The following is a 19,683-nucleotide window of genomic DNA, read 5'->3' as shown; positions in this document are numbered from 1 at the left end:
GCCTCAACTTCTGGGAGAAAAAGGATCCTTCACATTTCCCAGGAAGTGGCAGGTTTTTCCTCCCCTCGCCCTCGCCACCCTGTACCCTTCCCAGCTCCGGCTCCATTCCCAGGCTAGGAATATTCCGCTGCTGCAGGTCTATATTTAGCAACTGCTAGAGGTACAGTCTGTTCTCACTGTGCAGAGAGCAGGGAGCCGAGCCGCGTGGAGGAAGGCGTGAGGAAGGGAGGGGGCAGGCAGCCGTGGGACACCAGTGCCAGAGGAGGAATTAACTCTGGTGTTTTAAAGGCCAGGCCTGCCAGCAACCCCCCCCCAGGGGCCATGGGGATGGCATTTGCTGCCTAATGAGGTGTCACACGGGCTCCAGGGCCCCTCCTGTGGCATTCAAAGGTAGACAACAAGGATAACAGTGGGGCAGTGGGTGAAGCCAAAGCTGCAGGGGGTCAGGGCCAGGTAGTAATGAGCAGGCCTGGCCTACCACCACCCCAGCAGCCACAGAAAGATGGGGAGATGTCAAGATCTCTGCTGAAAACTCTCCCCGGGGTCAGAGACATCCACTCGAGAAGGAGAGGAGGAAACTGCCATTGTTTTGAGTACTTGCTTGGTGCTCAAAACTTGGCACCTGAGGTGAAGGTGATGCACTGGACTTGGCCCCTGTCCTCACATGGGCTGTGTTCTCACAGAGAGGCCAGAAACATATAAGCTACTGTACCATGCCAATCAGACAGTCCCAATGCCATGTGGGTACTTTGTGCCAGGCTCTTTAGATCATCTGAGGAACAAGAACAGAGTTGCTGTCTGTCCCCAGCCCCCCCCTGACAGTGGGACTTGTTGATGGGTTTATGAGGATGTGCAACCCAGGGCTTGAGGAAAGGGGGTCAGCAAGGCATCTCTAAGACACTTTGCCTCGTCTAAACCCCTCAGTACCCCCTCCAGTGGGTCACCCCACTCTAGAGAACGGGAAACAGAGGCTCAGGAAGACTCTAGGCCCTGCCCACGGTGACGTGGCACGGAAACAGAGGGGAGAAGATAAGGAACCTGTGTCTGCCTGACTTTCCCCCCGGCTTGCGCGTGATTCTTTGCATCCTTGAAACATCAGAGGCCCTCTGTGCCCAATGAATGAATGCACGCATGCATGCACGAATGAATTTGCAGCTGTTGAAGAACAAGGCTATGAAACTGTTCTCCAACCCCCGCAACCTGGGGTGCAGTAGTGTCTAGTATGTTTTTCTGGCTCCAGGCAACAGAATGAGGAAGGGGACACAAGGGAGAATGGGCCACCCATTTTGTGCCCCCGTGACAGCCTTTGCCTCCACTGTCCTTGGCTACCTGTGGAGGCCGTTTCCAAGACTCCCGCAGTCAGAGAAATCGTGGGTGCCCAGGCCTCGTAGATAAAGCAGTGTATTTACACCTAATTACACACATCCTCTCATCTACGTTAAGTCATTTTCAGACTACTTGTAATATCTAGTATAAAGTAAATGCTACGTAAATAGTTGTTACACTCTATCTTTCAGGGAATCACGACAAGGAAAGAAATCTGTACGTGCTCTGTTCACATGCTTTTTTTTCCTCTCTCTTTTTTTTTTTTTTTTTTGGTCAGGGCCTTGTGCTTCTCAGAGAGCACTTTACCACCACCCCTTGAGCCACACCCTCCGTGTTTTTCCCGAATGTTTGCAGTCTGCAGTTGTAGTTGGTTGAATCAGAGCAAGTAGACTCAAGATGCAGAGTCAACTGTGGCATGGCTTTGCCTTTCTCAGAAAGAGGTGGTGTTACCTGGGGGCTGGTGGCTCACACCTGTACTCCTAGCTACTCAGGAGGCTGAGATCTGAGGATCATAGTTCAAAGCCAGCCCGGCTTCTACTCAATAAAAGTGGTATTGTGGCGTAAATGGTAGAGAACTAGCTTTGAGTACAAAGAGGCTCAGGGACAGCATCCAGCCCATGAATTCAAGCCCTGGGACCAGCAGAGAGAGTGGGGAGAGGGCTGTTTCTTCCCCTCTCTTGAATCTGGGCTGGATTGTAGTTTGTTCTGGCCAGTAGAATGTGGCAGAATATTGTTCTGCAAATTTGAGATTAGGCCTTAAAGGGCCTGGCAGCTTTCACTTGTGCTCTCCTAGAACATAGTCCTGAGGTTTGCGTGTAGTAAGGCCAGCCTATGAGCGATGCAAGAGGCCCACTGCCAGACATGTGGAAGAGGCCATCTTGGACCTTCCAGGCCCCTTGATTCTCTAGTTAAATGCAGCCGCACGAGTGAGCCCAGATAGAACCAGGAATGCAACAGCTTGGCCAACTGGATTTCTATGCTCGATGGCTACATATCAAACCAGTGCAAATGTAGTGGCTAGGGCCACCACAGTCTCTTCATGGCGACAATGCCCTGAGCTTGGCTGGGCAGTAATTCTGTGGGGTTCGCTTGGGTGATGCTGATTCATCCAAGAGACACTGGCATGACCAGGCCTGCCTCTGTGTGGCCTCTCCTAGGGCTCGTCACTGCCCAGGGGGTCTCAGGATTCGTAACAACCCATCCCCGGGACACGAGGGCTTGTCCAGCCTTTGCTTTGGGCATTGCTGATTGATGTCCGCTTGGCCTGAGCAAGTCACTTCCCAGGTCCAGTTGAGTGGAAGGCGATGCTCCGAGGTTGCCGCCGCTGGACCTGTGGCTGGCTGAAGAGATCACCATAGCAGCCCACCGCGAGGTGTGACCCGGGTTAGGGTCCACGAGCAGAATGGACTTGAGCCCTCGAGCCCCACCTCTCTGATACCCAGAGCTGGCATGTCTACTTCCCACCAGAGGAGGGTGTGGCGTCCCCAGACCCTCTGGAGCTGGAAGGGCCGGGGCAGAGTGCCGTGCTTTTCTCCTGTAAGGCAGAGCCTTGCTCTGACCCCCACTGAGGGCTTCTGGTGGCCCAGACCACAGCGCAGCGGCTTCTACTTCACCCACACAACAGTACACAGGAAGGGCCCAACTAACATCTGCTTCTGGCCCTGCCTTGCATGCAGGGGCCCTGCCCTTCAGCCTGTGACACTGCCACATGCCCTCCTCACCCCTGCACTCCTCAAGTCATCTGGGTGCCTGCTGGACTGTGCGCCTCCCTCCCTCCCTCTCTCTTTCTCTTCAAATCTCTTTCCATGTTGGTGTCTCTCTTCCTGCCTCTTCTGTATTTCTCTCTGGCTTTATTTCTTCTTGTATTTCTCTCCACACACACACACACACACACACACACACACACACACGCCCTCCACAGAGCCATTCCTCCTGGTCTGCTGCCTTTATTGGATCTGGGGACAGGCTGGGGACATCAGGCTTCAGAGCCCAGGCTTTATGGGGCACATCACAGGTCTGCTGGTGTGTGACTTCACCTGGCGCCCAGGCCCTCTGCACTGCCTGCCACACCACCTGAGCAGGGCAGATTGCAGGGGTGGAGGCAGAAGCTCTGAACGCCTCATCAACCCCCTCCACCATCTGAGTCTGTTCCCTTGGCAGAGGGACAAGAAGCCTGGCCTTCCCTCCCTGCAGGGGCCTCTAACTTCTGCAGCTGTCCCCTACTCCAGAGTGGCTTGGGGATTGTCTGCCCAGCATATCACTGGTGCCTGGACAGAAAAGAATGTAGACTCTTCCACTGGTGATCTGTGGAGAGGATGCATGTGAATAAGGGGTATATGCGTGCGTGCCTTTGTGTGCATTCTTCCACGTGGTCCACCCATCCGTGGACCTGATGTGCGGGGGAGTGAGACCATGTGACATACCTGGGGTAGCTCAGATCTTTTCCCTTTGGTAACACCCACCCCATCACTGCCCTGTGCTGGCTCTGAGCTGAGTTACTGACAGAATCAGATAGAGGATGGTGAAGTGGGGAAACAGAGGCCCTAAAGTGAGACCAGTCCCCAAGTGGGTTGCACAGTGTCAAGTTCCAGTCCACGAGTGTCTTTATTTTGTCAGTCATGGGACTTGAACTCAGGGACTGGGCACTGTGTCTGAGCTCTTCTGCTCAAGGCTAGCACTCGTACCACTTTGAGTCACAGTACCACTTCTGGTTTTCTGGTGGTTAATTGGAGAGTCTCACAGACTTTCCTGCCCAGGCTGGCTTTGAACCATGATCCTCCCATCTCAACCTCCTGAGTAGGTAGGATTACATGCATGAGCCACGGGCGCCTGGCTACACAGACCTCGTCTTAGGAACAGAACAATCCGTTGCTTTGTGTTTGTGTTGCATGTGCGAGGATGTCTGGGGGTATGTGTGTATGTGTTGGGTGTGGGTCTGGCTCTGTGGAGAGGTGTACAGTCTGAGCGGGTGGTGTGCAGTGGTCCCCTGAACTCCAAGCAGCCCCTTAGCTGCAGTTCTGCCTGCCTCAGCCCGGCTCTCCCCACTCGCTCGCAGGCGTGATCCGGACCGCAGTGCCGGACCTGGACCGCGAGAGCCAGGAGCGCTACGAGGTGGTGATCCAGGCCACAGACATGGCGGGCCAGCTGGGCGGCCTCTCGGGCTCCACCACCGTCACCATTGTGGTCACTGACGTCAATGACAACCCACCCCGCTTCCCGCAGAGTGAGTGAGGCCTGGGTAAAGTAGCCCTGGGCCCCTGCACGCCTGTCCCCACCCCACGCTTCCCATCTAGTGGGGGCCGCCTGCATCTCCACCCACCTGCCGACCCATCCCAGGACCCCTGTCTGCCCTCCACCCATGAACCCCTCACAGGAGGCCCCAGCTTGGGCTCGTGTGTGTGTGTGTGTGTGTGTGTGTGTGTGTGTGTGTGTGTGTGTGTATGCATCGGCGTGTGCAAGGACTGAGGCTTGAACCCAGAGCCTGGCACTTTGTCACTTGCCTTTTCCACTCAAGGCTGGCACTGTACCACTCAAGCCACAGCTTGCTGCCTGGGCTGGCTTCCAATTGTGATCCTCGGATCTCGGCCTCCTGAGTAGCCACGGGAGCCGGGCTCGGGCTGACTTTCCAGACCTCCTAGGACAGCCCCCTGCTCCTCTTCCCTGCTCCCTGCAGAGGGGAGCCCTCTGCGCATGTCTGTCCTTCCACCCCACCTCTCACTGGCTCTTGAATGCACAGGTGCTGGGGGCGGGGTCCTCGGGATGTGGATGGAGCAGCAGCGGCCACCCCCAGGCAAAAGGTCACTAGTGTTTCATCCTGGGGAAACTGAGTCTGGGGACGAGTGTCTCTCCCTTTTCCTCTGAGTCTGGGGGCAAGAGCCTGTCCTTCCGAATTAGAAGATGTCCCCATCCCTGCCTCTCATGGCACAGGGAGGCTGCGCTGGCCTGGCCCTGCCTCCCAGGCCTTTCAAGGCCTCATAGGCCCAGCTGAAGGGAAGGCGGAAGCTGGCAGAGAGTAAACGCTGCCGCTGCTGGGAGCTGGCAGATCCCTATCAGGAGTCTCATTACTTGAGGTCGGCTGCTCTCCCATTAGGACCCCGCCACAGGGGACTGACCCCCACGAGATAAGGAAATCCAATCCCCTAGCTGAGCACACAGCAGCAGCCCAGCTCAGCACCTCAGCCAGACAGAACAGGCCTCCAAGACGCTGCCGCCCTGGGTGCAGAGACCCTGGCCTCCTCCCCACCCGTCCCATCCATCTAAAACTGGCTGCTGGGAATTGTCCCGAGAGACGCTCAGCCAGACGCTCAACAGAGACAGGCAGGGACAGAGAGCAAGGGCTTCCCCCTCCTTCCCTTCCTTTTCCTTTTCTTCCTTCCCTTCCCTCCTTCTGATTTTTCGTTTCTCCCCTCCATCCCTTTTTCCCTCCTCTCTCTCCCTTCCCCCCGCCTCTCTCTGTGTCTGTTCTGAGGCTTGAACTCAAGGCCTGGGCACTGTCCTTGGACTTTCTCAAGTTTAGCTCTCTACCACTTGTGCCTAGCACCTACCTGCACTGCACAGACGCACTGTGTGTCGTGCTTCCTGTTGGGGTGACAGCTGGGACTTGGTTCCCATCTGGGGATGCTGGAGGGGCGGGGCATGCAGCATCAGTATCCTCGTGGGTGGGGGCAGGGCAGGGGGAGGGCAGGGGGAGGGCCAGGCAGCCTGGCTGGTTCACTGCAGTCCCCTCTGAGCATCTCACAAGCAGCGCCTGTTGTGTGGGTTGCCACGGCAACGCTCTGCCCAGCTGTGATTGCTCCCACTCTTCAGATGGGGAAACTGAGGTACGGGGTCACAACGCTCCAGCTGCCTCCAGAGCCAGATGGGGAAACGGAGGCCCCAATCAGTGGGCAAGGCCTTCTCTAAAGGACCTGCCACCCCTCTAGCCCCTGCCCAGCCAGTGCAGGAGACCCCGAGCACATGCCGCCTCCCTCCCTGCCCCTGCACCGGCAGACCCCGATGGGGCCGCTCCACCTCTGCCCGTGGCGTGTCCCCCACGTGTCCCCACAGAGATGTACCAGTTCAGCATCCAGGAGTCTGCTCCCGTGGGCACAGCCGTGGGACGCGTGAAGGCCGAGGACTCGGACGTGGGTGAGAACACAGACATGACCTACCACCTGAAGGAGGAGAGTGGCAGCGGAGGGGATGCGTTCAAGGTCACCACGGACAGCGACACGCAGGAAGCCGTCCTCCTAGTGCACAAGGTAGTAGCTGCCTGGGGGGGGGGGAGCAGGACCAGGGAGGCCTCTAGGGGGTCCCAGGTACCCACTCTCTGCACCCAGGGGTTCAGTCTCAAGATCCAGGACCAGCCTGGGAAAGCACTATGTCATTCCCAGTACATGAATGAGGATATGAGGCACAGAGAGGTCAAGGGACTCATTTGAGGTTACACAGCTACATGTCAGAGACGAGATTCAATCCAGAGGCGAATTCGCCTTCTTACACACACAACTGAGCTACTCCAACCCCATTCCAGACCCTCTGCACTCGTGACCTCCTTGAATCCTGTGCCTCCTTCTGAAACAGAGGTCCCTGCTCTCCTTTTTATGAGAGAAAAAGGTAAAGGGCCTGCCCCAGGTCACCCCTACAAGGGACAGAGCTAAGCTTTGAACCTAGACTGGTGTCTCCAAATCTCTTTCCTTCTGGAGTCTGACGACCTTCCTGGCCCACTGGTTGGTAGGGGAACCAGAAGCTAAACTGTCCTTGATCCCAGTGGGCAAGGACAGAGGTCACAGAGAGAAGCAAAACCCATCTTCCAGGACGTGGCTAGTCAAGGCCTGGGCAAGCCCACTGCCCAGCAGAGAACTGTACCTCCCTTTCCAAGCCCACACATGGTCCGGCCTAAAGGCCATGCCTGCCCCTGCTTGGCTGCTCTTGCCCTTCAATGGAGTCTTCTCCGTAACATTCTGCGGTCAGGGCCTGAGGAGACTCTGCCCCCTCCCCTTCCTCTCCCGGCCCCTCAAGCTCCCAGACCCCAGCTGCTGTGGTTGCTAATTCTTCTCCCAAATCACTAGCCTTGTGCCAGACAGTCCCAACCCCCACATCAGCCCTGGGCACTGCTTTCACTGGCCATCGTGTTCAAGAGAAACTGAGGCCTCAAGAAATTTAGCCACATGCCCAAGACTGCCCTCTAACTAAGCAGAGTCCAGGAGGGATGGAAGCCAGCGTAATCTCAGTGCTGAGATTACAGGCATGGCCACCACACCCAGAAGAGTTTCCAGTCTTTTGATCTCCACGCGTTCTTACCGTGCACGGATGGAGAATTTGGGCCCAGCATCCCAGCACAGTGTGTGGGGGGGGCGGGGTTAGGCCCATCATGGCATGGGGATTCCAGCATGGTTCTTATCCCCAGACTGCTCCTCCTTGTCAGCTCGCCAGCTTTGCTGCTCTAGCAGGCGCCTGGGGTGTCTGTGGAGTCAGCTTGGTCCCCTTGATCGATGCACTGCTCCAGGGGCCATCACTCACTCGCAGGCTGGGCCCGCGCCTGACTCCCTGCCTCCTGATTTCCCAGGCAACAGGAAGAGGGAAGAGGTGGCAGGGAGGGCAGCCTGGGAGAGGGGAAGCGGGAGGGAGACCCTGACCACAGGGCTGGCACCTGCCCGAGTGTCTCCAGGATGGGATCCCTGATTGATCAAATGCTACCCAGCTTGGGGAGGGGGAGGGGGGACAGGCGTCAGCGGTGCCGCATCGCATTTCTTGCAGCTGGAAGACAGATATTCAGAAGGCGGGGACCAGTGCCCAGGCAAACATTCATCCATCAGAGGGTCACCCATTAGTGCAGCTCAGCATGCACACAGCGCCTCTCCGGAGACTCCACACATGGCTCATGAGTCTCCAGAGAAGAGCCATTGCAGCCAGGCGGCTACAGAGCTGGGACTGGAGCCCAGGTGTGGGAAGCTGCAGACCCCATCAGCTTGTCATCTCCTGGGCTTGAGAGCCACACTGCCCGGGTTCCGTTCCCAGCTCTGCTAGTGATAAACGACTCAATGACATCGTATAACAGGTTTCTGAGTCTCCTTCATTATTGATAATAATAATAGTAATAATGGCATGTAGTAATAGCATGGTATGGAGCTGAGTTTCTAGCACATACTGAAAAAGCAAGGTGCTGGTGGCTCATGCCCATGGTCCTAGCCGCTCAGGAAGCTGAGATCTGAGGATCACAGTTCAAAGCCAGCCTGGGGCAGGAAAGACTATGAGACCCTCATCACCAGAAAACTCAGAAGTGGCACTGTGGCTCCAAGCAGTAGAGTGCTTGCCTTGAGCAGAAATGCTCAGGGACAGCGCCCAGGCCCTGAGTTCACATCTGACGACCGACCAAAACCAAAAAGAGTGAACTATTTCAGTGCTGGCCAGGAGCATCTGAGTGACTGGGCACCTTGGAGCCTCAGTTTCTCCTCTGTAGCTAGGTCTGGGAGATCAGGCCCTTGGTGATGGCTCCCATGACGCCAGCCACGAGCTGGGGACAGCCCTGCCCAGCCTGGGACCCTTCCTCTGGGTGAGACGTGCAGGGGAGCTGCAGGCCAGGCCCTGACCACCCTGTGCCCACAGCGCCTGGACTTCGAGTCGCAGCCCGTGCACACCGTGGTGCTGGAGGCCCTCAACAAGTTCGTGGACCCGCGCTTCGCAGACCTGGGCACCTTCCGAGACCAGGCGATCGTGCGTGTGGCCGTGACGGATGTGGACGAGCCCCCCGAGTTCCGGCCGCCCTCCCGCCTCCTGGAGGTGCAGGAGGACGCGCAGGTGGGCTCCCTGGTCGGCGTAGTGACAGCGCGGGACCCCGACGTCGCCAACCGGCCCGTCCGGTGAGACCCCCGCCCGTGCCCCACGCCTGCTGCTGCCCACGGCTGACAGAGGGCGGGCAGAGGGGACCGGGCGGGGGGAGGAGGGGAAGGCCAGCCCTCCGGGGCCCCCAGCTCCCTCTCCCTCTCCCCCACAGCCCCATGGGCACTTAGCAAACTCTATTCTATGGAGAAGTTAACTGGAGGTCAAATTGGACAATTGCTGGACATAACTCACCACGGTCTGTCTGAGCCCTTAGTCTCAGAATTGTCCAGGGCCAAGCCTGGGCAACCTGACTGGGCAGCCCCAGGTGGTGAGACATGAAGATGTCATAACCACCCGTGGTTCATCAGGCTGGCCTCCCCAGGCCTTCCCTTGTGGCCCAGAAGGAGTGGCTTCTGCAGTGTCCCCAGGGAGTCAAGAACACTGGAGAGGGGGGAGGGGGAGGGAAAGAGGCTGGACTCAGTCCACTACCTGCACAGCTCACTTCTGCTGCTGGTCCACACACCGCTGCCACCTCCCCTCCCCTCCTGCTTTCATCTGAGCGGAAGGGACCAACTTTGAAACCTGCTTTCATCTCCCTGTGCCGGCCCCTTCCCTGGGGCTCCTCAGATGTGGAGGCGCCTGCTGCCAGGAGCTCAAAACAGGTCCGGTTTAACAACACAAACATTTACCCAGCTTCCTCTCTTTGGCATAGCACTGAGCCAGGCCCGGGGGGGGGGGTCGGGGGGGGGCAGGAGATGATTCATGCCAAGACAGAGCTGGGGGTGGGTGAGGTGGAGCTCCCAGATTGTGGGGTACAGGAGTGCAAGCCGGAGGCCAGAGAAAAGCCGCATGTGACAGAGAAGGGCCTTCAGGTACTGTTGCTACCCCTGCTTCTCATTCTAAGGTCATTGAGAGAAGGGAACAGATGGTAAGACTAGAGTTTGCCTTTTGCTCTTTCCTCCTGCAGAGATACGGTCAGCAAATGGTTAAAAGCTTTTTATTTATTTATTTATTTATTTTTGCCAGTCCTAGGCTTGGGCTCAGGGCCTGAGCACTGTCCTTGGATTTTCTCAAGGCTAGAGCTCTACCACTTGAGCCACAGCAACGCTTCTGGCTTTTTTCTATGTATGTGGTACCGAGGAATCGAACCCGAGTCTTTGTGCATGCTAGGCAAGCACTCCACCACTAGGTCAAACTCCCAGGCCCCGTTAAAAGCTTTTTTGCTCAAGGCTCTACCCCTAGAAGTCACAGCGCCACTCCTGTTTTTTCCTGGTGTTTGACTGGGGATAAGAATCTCACAGAAGGCTTTTCATGTTGATTTTGAAGCGCAGTCCTCAGACCTCAGCCTCCTCAGTGGCTAGGATTACAGGCATGAGCCACCGCACCTCCCTGCCACCCAGTTCGGGGGAGATTTTGAGTGTGTTCCTTGAGTGAGTTTAGGAAGAGGAAGCTGAAGAACGGAAAAACTAGATGACTTACTCAAGGTCACACAGCCAGGCTGCAAGCTGGGTGGATGGATCTGCGCTTCCCATCCCCCACTCCAGCCCCCGCTTTGCACACTGGCACACTGGCACACTGGCTTGTGCAGACCCACAGTCTCTCACTGTACCTGCCACCCGCACCCATCTCTTTCCCTCCGCTGCCTTTTGGGTCACAGGAAGACACAGTCAAAGCAGAGCCTCGGTCCCACAGCTATCTCCTGGCCTGCTAGTCCTCAGGCTCTGTTCAGACCCATGCTCACTGCCTGGGGACTCCCGTGTGCCCTATTTCTTTGTCACAGAGAGGACACTAGGTGACACCCCTGAAGTCATTTTGCTGAGCCCCTTAGACACGTTCACCTCCCACTGTGCGTGAGGGAAGCTAAGGCTCAAGGGCTGAAAGTGAACTCTCTGGGGGCCTTGTGGATCTGGCTCAGACCCTGAGCAGAATGGCTGCCTCCTGCGCTTCTGTCGTCCAAACTGCATGCCACAAACATATGTGCACCCCCTACACACACACAATGCACCTCCCACCCACAATACAGAACAGACACACAGTTGTGTGTGTGTGTGTGTGTGTGTGTGTGTGTGTGTGTGTGTGTGTGGTGTGTGCCGGCCTCTGGGGTACACAGGCTCCTCGTGCCAGCCAGGCCCCAGTCCTTGCCCTACGCTGAGCCCTTTGTCAGCTTCCACCCCTCTCTCCCTCCCTCCCTCCCACTCTCTCACTGGCTCCCTGAGCTGGAACAGAAACACCTGGGTTCAGCCAGCCAGCCCTAGTGACCCGCAGCTCAAGTCTTTAGCTGCTTAATAGCATCCCTGCGGGCCCAACCACATGGCCTTGGGAACAGCTGCCTCCACTTAGGTTCCAGCCTCTGCCTTCTCTTCCAAGAGAGCATAAATGAGAAAAGCTGGGGGGGGGGGTAGCACAAGGCAGCAGTTTCTATCCTCCCAGGCTGCCTTCCCGCCCTCCACCTGTACTATCAGGAGGGGTCTGCAAGATTCCTTCCTGCTCACCAACACCGTCTCCTTCTGCCTTCTTTGGACCCCAACATCTGCTCAGGGCTAGGGATTGGGGAGCGGGATGGGGGCAAAGGGAACCTGAGGTTCTCCTTGCCTTGAGGCTTTGTAGAGTTCAACAAGTTAGAACGCTGCATATAGAGCCCCAGATTTGGGCATGGATTCCAATTCTGGAGCAGTTGCTGGGAAACCCTGTGCAAGTCCAGCAGTAGCCCACATGGCACCTTTGTGCAAATAAAAAGCCCCCCTCCCGTCCCTCCCTGGACACGCTGTACCCTGGGCCAGGCATTTGCCAAACAGAGCGCTGGCCCAGAACCCACCAGGCTTCCCATGTCATCCCTTCCTGCGTCACGCAGCCTGTGTGGCATCCCCAGTGCCCTATGGGAGGCTCAGCGTGCCAAGGGCGTGGGTGTCTCAGCTTCCAGGATGCCAACCAGAGATGCATCACTATTCGTGCGCAGGAGGGGATGGGCATTGCAACCTACACCCGTGCACTGTGAGCAGGAGAATCAGCGTCTTGGGATGAGCCTCCCAGATTCATGACAGCCCCAGTGGAAGGCCCTGTGCTTAGCGCTTGAGGGCAGGAAGACCAATGAGATTCAGGAGACAGGTCCTCAGGCCCACCCGGCTCAGGTGCCTTCAATCCCCCCAACCCCTGCAGTGCATGGGGAAAGGGGAGGGGTGTCCTGTAGCTCCACCCTCCCTCTTTCTATGTGTCTCAGGACACATAGGTAGCCTGTGTCAGGAAGTTCTAACTCCCGCTGAAGAGATGGGGAAACTGAGGCCCAGAAAGATCTGGCTATGCAGCCAAGGCCTCACTGAAGTGTCATCTTAAAGGTGGGCAGGGTTTCCACCTCTGGATTTGGGGAGAAGGGTCTCTCCATAAGCCTACGGGAGGGACTGGTTTCAGCCTTTTCCCTGCCTCCCTCTACACCCCTCCTTTGTCTTGGATATACAAAGCGCCTTTGCCTGCCTTTCGGGGACCTTTGTTTGTGCTGCAGCCAGGCTGCACCCCGCCTGTGTTATCTGCCAGGGAAGTGGCGGCTGCTGCTGGCAGAGCCTCTCTGGGCCTCCGCCGCCTGAGACATGTGTTGGACAAGGGCCTTTCAGGCCTGGAGCTTCTGCACAAAGGCCTGAGAAGAAGGCGGAACAAAGGGCTTTTTCACTCAGCAACTGAAAAGCCACAGATTAGCTCACGCGTGCTGGGCAGACCAGGGGAGTTGCAGGCTCCAGACTCCTCCCCAGGGCATTCTCTGCCTGTGACCCCGGTCTGGGCGTCTCTACCTGACTTCCAAGAGAATTCCCACCCCCACCTCTGCCCCTTCTCCTCCCCCCCGGACCCATCCAGCTCCTGAATCCTGGGCCTGTTTGTCCTGGCACACAGCTCTCTTGCATTAACCTTTCCTGGCATAATTCTCACCCACCTCTTCTACTTCTGCCCCCCAACCCCCTCTCCAGTCCCCCTCTCAAAAATCGGGCTGGGCTCCACAGTTGCCTGGGAAAGCTATGAAGAGAACATCAGTGCCAGTTGCTCCTGGCCTTCACCACCTCTGGGCACAAATAATTATTAGCCTACTGCCCAGCTGGGGACACTGAGGCTCAGAAGGGTTGACAGTCGGCCCTGGACACCCAGCAGGCACTGCAGCTCAGTCCCTTAGAGGAACGTCCTGTGGGGAAGGGGTCTCTGCTCCTGCTTTTCCTGAGTGGACTGGGGACATGGGCTGAGCTCCACCGGCATCAGTCAACCAGTGTCCCCTGTCCCCCGCAGGTACGCTATTGACCGCGACTCGGATTTGGACCAGATCTTCGACATCGATGCGGACACCGGAGCCATCGTGACGGGCAAGGGGCTGGACCGCGAGACGGCCGGCTGGCACAACATCACCGTGCTGGCCATGGAGGCCGGTGAGCGGACCAGGGGGCGGGGCCTCGGTGGGTGGAGCCAGAGCCGGGGGCGTGGCAATGGCTGAGCTGTCTGTCAAGGCCCCTGGGTGAGGGAGTAAAGATTGGGAGCAGGAGAGAAGTGGAGAGACATCAACAGAGGCCTCAGTGAAAGTGAGAGTGTCTGCGCCACCTGGGGAAAGAGCAGGCCGGGCAAGAGGAGCAGCTCAAGCAAAGGTCCTGGGGTGGTAGCTGCTGGGCATGTTAGAGGAACTACAAAGAGACCAGCATGGTGGGGGAGGTAGAATGATCAGCCGCTGGGGGGTCTGAACGCAGGAGGGGTGCTGTCTGACGGGTGCCTCTGGGGGTAGACAGCAGCTGAGGGGAGCAGGCAGGGCCAGGGGAGATGGCCCAGCCTGGGACAGCCACAGTGGAAATGAAAAACAGGTAGCTGACTTTGGGATACCTGCTGGTGGCAGGCGCATTGGGAGGTGTCAAAGGACTGGACCGTAAGACACAGGAAAACATCATAGAGAAGAGAGAGGTGCGGTCCTTGTGGTTCAGAGGTGGGGGGGCCATGGCGGCGGGGCGGCGGGCCGGGGGAATGGGGTGGGGCACCTGGGGGGGCAGACAGCAAGTGGGGCTCCTGGTGACTCCCGGGGTGCTGGCCTGAGTTTCACACTACTGCAGCGGCAGCTGGGCACGGCCCAGGAGAAGTTTCTGGAGCAGCCTGTGCCGCAGGCAGCTGTTGGGGCGAGGAAAGGGACGTGTACACGGTGGGGTTATAAGAGGGGTGTCATGGGGGGGTAGATTAGCAAGGCCACGGAGGTGAGGAGGGGCAGAGGGCACAGGGCTCACGGGGCACCGAGAGAGGGCAGAGCAGCCAGTCTTCTGTGCCTCTACCTGCCCTCTAACACTGAGCGCGCGCACACACACACGGAGGCCTCACCACAGTGCTACCCAAGGCACGGGTGGTCTGTGAGCCACAGGCTCTGTGGGCACACTCACATTGGCTGTGGCAGGGCTGGCCCGGGCTCCTCTGGCCCCAGGAACCCCGCAGCCCTGGCCTTTCTCCTCCACACCCGCCAGCATCCTCCCACTTCCCTGGCCAAGGAAGTCCCCAGGCTGAAGTCCCTACCTCTCTTTCAACTGAGGCTTAAAGGCAAACACAAAGCTGGCTCAGCCGTGCCGCTGCTGCTGGAGCCTTTGAATCCACTCCTTCCCGATTGAAGGGGAGAACAAAGGTGCGGCAGAGGAAGCCTGGGGGACTGGGGGAGGCCTGCGGGGGAGGCCTGCACCGCCTGCCCCCTGAACTGCTCCAGCAGCCAGGCGCCAGGCTCTGCTCCACACCTGACCCAGGAAAGGCAGCGAGCCTCTGCAGGGAGAAGACCCCGCTCGGGGCTTTCAGCCCCTGCCCACCCTGTGCCCAGGTTACTAACCTCTGCGAAAGTACACACGAAAGAACCTGGCCAAGGGGTGGGGCCTTAGTAATTGCTCGATGAATGTCTGGTATCTGATGGCTTTGGCTGTACACTTGGCCTCAGCAAGTGTCCAGACGTTTCTGCAGCAGGCCCTTGAGAGAGGTAAGCTCGCTGGGTCTTTACACCTGAGGTGGCAGGCATTTCTGCCGCTGTCCTCAGTGTGTGCAGGAGCACACTGGATATCGCCGGTTCAAATCCCAGGTCCTGCCTGGCTCCAGAGCCGCCGCTCCCCACTGTCCCTCTGGTCCCAGCCCTTGGTTGTGGCAAATAACCACCCACTCCACCCCTTGTCATCTCTGGGGGACAGGCCCCGATGAATCTCCCATGTGACAAATGGGGAAACTGAGGCTCAGGGCAAGCCAGTGATGGCCCCCAGACCACAGAGCAAGCCCACGCAGGCTCAGAGCTCCCCACTCCAGGAGGCAGCCCACGTCCCAGCCGCAGTGCCACCAGGTCTGCACAGCTGGCCCTTGGTCCTCCTGCCGAGGTTTCCAGAAACAGAGGGGGTCTGCGCAGACGGTCACGCAACCCCATCTGCTCCAGGGCAGAACAAATGTGAGGTGGCAAGAATCAGAGGGACACCCTTACACACAGCCAGGTTGCTCCGTGAGCCTGGGAGACGCCGCCCTGGGCCAGGCGTGGGGCCAGGCGCAGAGCCGCCTGTCAGCCTCCATTACCTCCAAGCCTCCACTTAGCATGCCGGCTCCCTGCTGCCCAGCCCTCTGAGTCACCTCGGCTGCTCGTGCAGGCGCCCCTTCCTCCGACATTACCTTTAACGTTTTGTAATCATGAAATATTAATGACCGATATTGAATCTAAAGTACAATTTGTGCCTGAGTCCTCGGGTGGACGGGTGGCTTCACGAGGGGGTGGGGAGATACGGAAGTCAGCGCCCTGTGGGGAAGCTGGGCCTCCAGGCCCACTGTGTCTTCAGGGCTGGCAGCTGGCAGCTGGTCTGCGGAGGCCACAGCTAGCTAGGACAGCAGAGGACACGGAATAGCTAGCAGCTCCCCACCACCCCCTCCAACCCGGTTACCCCAGCTACGTCTCACAGCACCCAGGCTTTTCTTCAGGTCACCCAGCACACTTGCAGCGGGTGAAGGCATGTGGGCCTGAGCACCGGAATGCAGTCTCTGCCAGGGCAGTCCCCACCCTGTGCCTGACAGGGTGTGCACACAGCCCGGGTCCATGGTAGCCACCCAGTGGAAGAAACAGTCTGCCTGACCCGGGTGCTCACGCCTGTAATCTTGGCTATTCAGGAGGCTGAGATCTGAGGATGGCGGCTTGAAGCCAGCTGGGGCAGAAAAGTTGATGAGAATCTTATCTCCAATGTGCAAGCAAAAAGCAGGACATGCAGGCAGGGCTGCAGTGGAAGAGTGCCAGCCTTGAACAAAAGAGCCAAGGTAGGGCTAAAGGCCCTGAGTTCAAGCCCTGGTACCAACACACACACACACACAGAGTGATAATGATACCCACCTTTCTGAACGACTAATAACTTTGAATAACAGCAGCTGCTATGTATTGAACGCTTGCAGTGGCCGGACATTGGGCTGAGTGGACAATATCCAACAGACCCCACAGAGTGGAAACCACACGTGGCAGGCTTCAGCGCCGTGCCTGGCACTCAGGCAGTGAGCAGAAGGACTGGGAGGGAACAGCAGAGGTGGGGTCTAGCCCAGGTAGCGGGTCTTCCCAGCCGGCAGGCAGGAAGCAACTCACCACCTGCTCTTTCCCTTCCGGCCCTGCAGACAGCCAGGGAGAGGACGGCTGCTTGAAGAGCAGGAGGGCTGAGTCTGGGTGCTGGTTTCTCTCAGCTCTTAGCAGAGGAGTTGACACCAGGGACCCTACAGCAGGATGCTTCCTACCCCCCCATTCCATCCCCATCCTGGGGGGAATAACTGCCCCTCCTCAACGGCCAAGGGAGCCAAACAGATCAGCCAAGTCCCTGAGCAAGACCACAGGCTGCGAACCTTCGTGAGAGGTGCGGGGAGCCGTCTCCACGTCCGTCCCCTGTGTGGGAGCCCCCTCCCATCTGCTCCCCCAGCCCCCCTCTCCTGTCTTGGCTGCTGGTAATTGGGCTACTCAATCTTCCTGCCCAGCTGGCCGCTCTAATCAGAGCCTGGGGTTCGCATGTGATTCAATTCCCTCAGGCAGAAGGAGGGGCTGGGGAGGTGGTGGGAAGGGTTGTCTCTACTCCCCTGCCCACCGCTGTAAGTGGGGGACCCCCCCCAGCTGCTCACCCACCTTCCCCCTTCTCCCTCCCCTCTCTGCGTTTCTCTCTCTGTAGCAGGAAAAGAGAGTCACAGCCTCCCCTCCACGGCTCCTCAGCAGAGAGACCCTAGAGGGTCCCCCCACCCCGCCCCATTCAAGAAAGAAGGGTGAAATCTACTCATGAAATGCCTACTGAGTGCTATGCACTGGGAGTTCTCGGGGAGGAGAGAGAAGCAGGGCAGGTCCAGCGGGATGCAGAGCCAGGACTCTCTAGGGCAAGGGGCAGATCCAAGCAGACATGAAGGGGGAAGAGGGCAGACTGGAGACTGACCTTCCCACAGGGAGAGAGGAGAGGAGGGAGGAAGAGGGGTCCTGGCAGGACAGTCCATGGGGCCTCATGGGCAGTAAGACTTGGGCTTTCCTCCCAGTACCCCAGGCTCAGGGTAGTCAAGGAAGGTTTCCTTGAGGAGACAGGATGGGTGTTCAGGGACATCCCTCCTCCCTGTTTAGTTAGTTCTAAATGCCAGGTGAATGATGCTGGGATCTTCCTCGGAAGAGATCTGAAGCCTTCCCTCCCACCCCAGGGCCTTTGCACATACTTATCGGCTCCTTAGAGCCATCTTTCCTCCCTACCCCCTTCACTTGGTTACTTCCCAGTTAGTTCTTGGCAGAAATGCCACCTACCCCGTGGAAAACATCTCCAAACTTCCAGCAGGATGGCACTCCCTGCTCCAGACCTGCTCCCACACTGTCTGGAGACAGTGCCTATCTGTGCCTCTAAGGCCAAAGGGCCACATTGTTCTTTGCTGCACTGTCCTTAGCCTGAGTCCGACCCCCCCCCCACCACCACCTTATCCACTCAATGCCCAGAGTAAGAGTCCTGCCCCACCACTCAGTCATCCAGCACCAACTTTGGCCCCTTCCCAAGGCAAACGTGGAGCTGTGCAGCTTCCTCAGACCCTTGGAGCCCCGGGGTCCCACCTGCCGCCTCCCCAGATGAACAGTGAGCTGGCCAGTAGAGGAAGCACGGGCCAAAGCCCATTTCATTTTAATTTCGGATTCACTCAAGGCTGCAGGCCCGCTCAGCTCTGGGCTGTCAGTCAGCCCTTCCTCAAGGCTGCATCAATTAGTTTAAAAATATTGAATGTAATTTTGCCTGACACAACATATTGCAGCTACTGCAAAATATAATTTATTTTAGAAGAAGAAATAATTAAACTAATTTGCATGTCAGTCAGCTGAACTGAGATGCCAGGGGAGGAAGGAAGGCCAAAGGGGGGAGTGGGGGCGGGACCCAGGCTCAGGAGCACGGGGCACTGGCGAGGCCACGCTGAGCCTGGCTTTGAGTGGCCGATGCCACAGGACAGATAAAGAGAAGGCTGGTGACCCTGTATCAGGGCTGAACTTTGCCCCCGCCCCTCCCTCTGGGCTCAGTGTCTTTATCTGTAGAATGGGTTTGCCAGGGCCTCCTTCCCAGATTATTCCCAGGCTCGTGTGAGATCCGAGGAAAGGCATTAGAAGGTGGGAAGCTTCTGCGGGGCTGTCAGGGTGATGCGCCTATGGGTTTATTTTATATCAGAAACACAGAAGGCGAGGGATGTGGAATCTGTGATTGCGGTTATTTTATTGTGCCTTGAGGGAGCCCACCAAAGGCAGCATGAGGCTGAACCCCCACCCGCCTTCACCACTTGCTGCTCATCCCAGGACACGGCTCCTCATATTTGGTTCCAATGGCCAAGCCTCCGGCATTGGGACTGCCCCCCCCAAGTCACGGGGCTTGAAGTTAGGGCCTGGCGCTGTCCCTGAGCTCTTTTGCTCAAAGCTAGCACTCGACCACTTGGAACCACAGCTCTGCTTCCAGTTTTCTGGTAGTGGTCAAAGATAAGAGTCTCATGGACTTTCCTGCCCAGGCTGGCATTGAACTTTGAACCTCGGATCTCAGCCTCCTGAGTAGCTAGAATTACAGCCAGCCACTGGCACATGGTACCTTGGGACTTTTAAATTGCTTCCTGGAGAATGGTGAGTCAAACTGGGCCAGAGAAACACTGTGCCAAGGTCAAGGGCTCTGCCTCTTAGAAGGAAGACGTCTCCCAGCCTGGAAGGATCAGGTGCACACAGGAGGTGACCTAGAACATGTCAAGCAGAGCTGTGACAAGCGAGGTCCTCGGGCAGGTGGCTCCGGGAGGGGGTGACTGTCCTGTCTCTGTGCCCCTTCTGGGTAGACTAGGGCTCCAGCCCCCACCTCACCCTCCTGCTGCCTCAGCCCCGGAGGCAGGCACCAGATTGTGGCTGTGGGCCTGGCCCTCCCCCTCCCTGCCCTCCTGAAAGCACCCCCATCTGTCTGTTTAGGTTCCCTGGCAGTGCGCTCTTAAAAATAACACTCACCGGGCATTTCCAGTCACGACTTGAATCCCTCAGCCCCGCCCCCGGAGAGCCCTAATCACTGACGCTGAGATCTGCGTGAGCTGGGAGGACAAGGGGGCCCT

General features: G+C 57.8%; 1 protein-coding gene across 1 annotated transcript in view; it reads left to right on the top strand.

Moving 5' to 3' along the window:
* Positions 1-19,683, top strand: part of Cdh22 (cadherin 22) — a 60,145-nt gene that overhangs the window by 27,009 nt on the left and 13,453 nt on the right. Inside the window, exons 4-7 of the mRNA XM_090352870.1 lie at positions 4,382-4,549; positions 6,373-6,566; positions 8,914-9,167; positions 13,393-13,529. Of these exons, the coding sequence (XP_090208996.1) occupies positions 4,382-4,549; positions 6,373-6,566; positions 8,914-9,167; positions 13,393-13,529 (753 nt within the window). The remainder of the gene's footprint in view (positions 1-4,381; positions 4,550-6,372; positions 6,567-8,913; positions 9,168-13,392; positions 13,530-19,683) is intronic.

Source organism: Megascapheus bottae, chromosome 18, assembly GCF_031878675.1.
Source record: "Megascapheus bottae isolate mThoBot1 chromosome 18, mThoBot2.hap1, whole genome shotgun sequence".
Taxonomy (NCBI): domain Eukaryota; kingdom Metazoa; phylum Chordata; class Mammalia; order Rodentia; family Geomyidae; genus Megascapheus; species Megascapheus bottae.
This window is presented reverse-complemented; position numbering and strand designations above follow the sequence as displayed.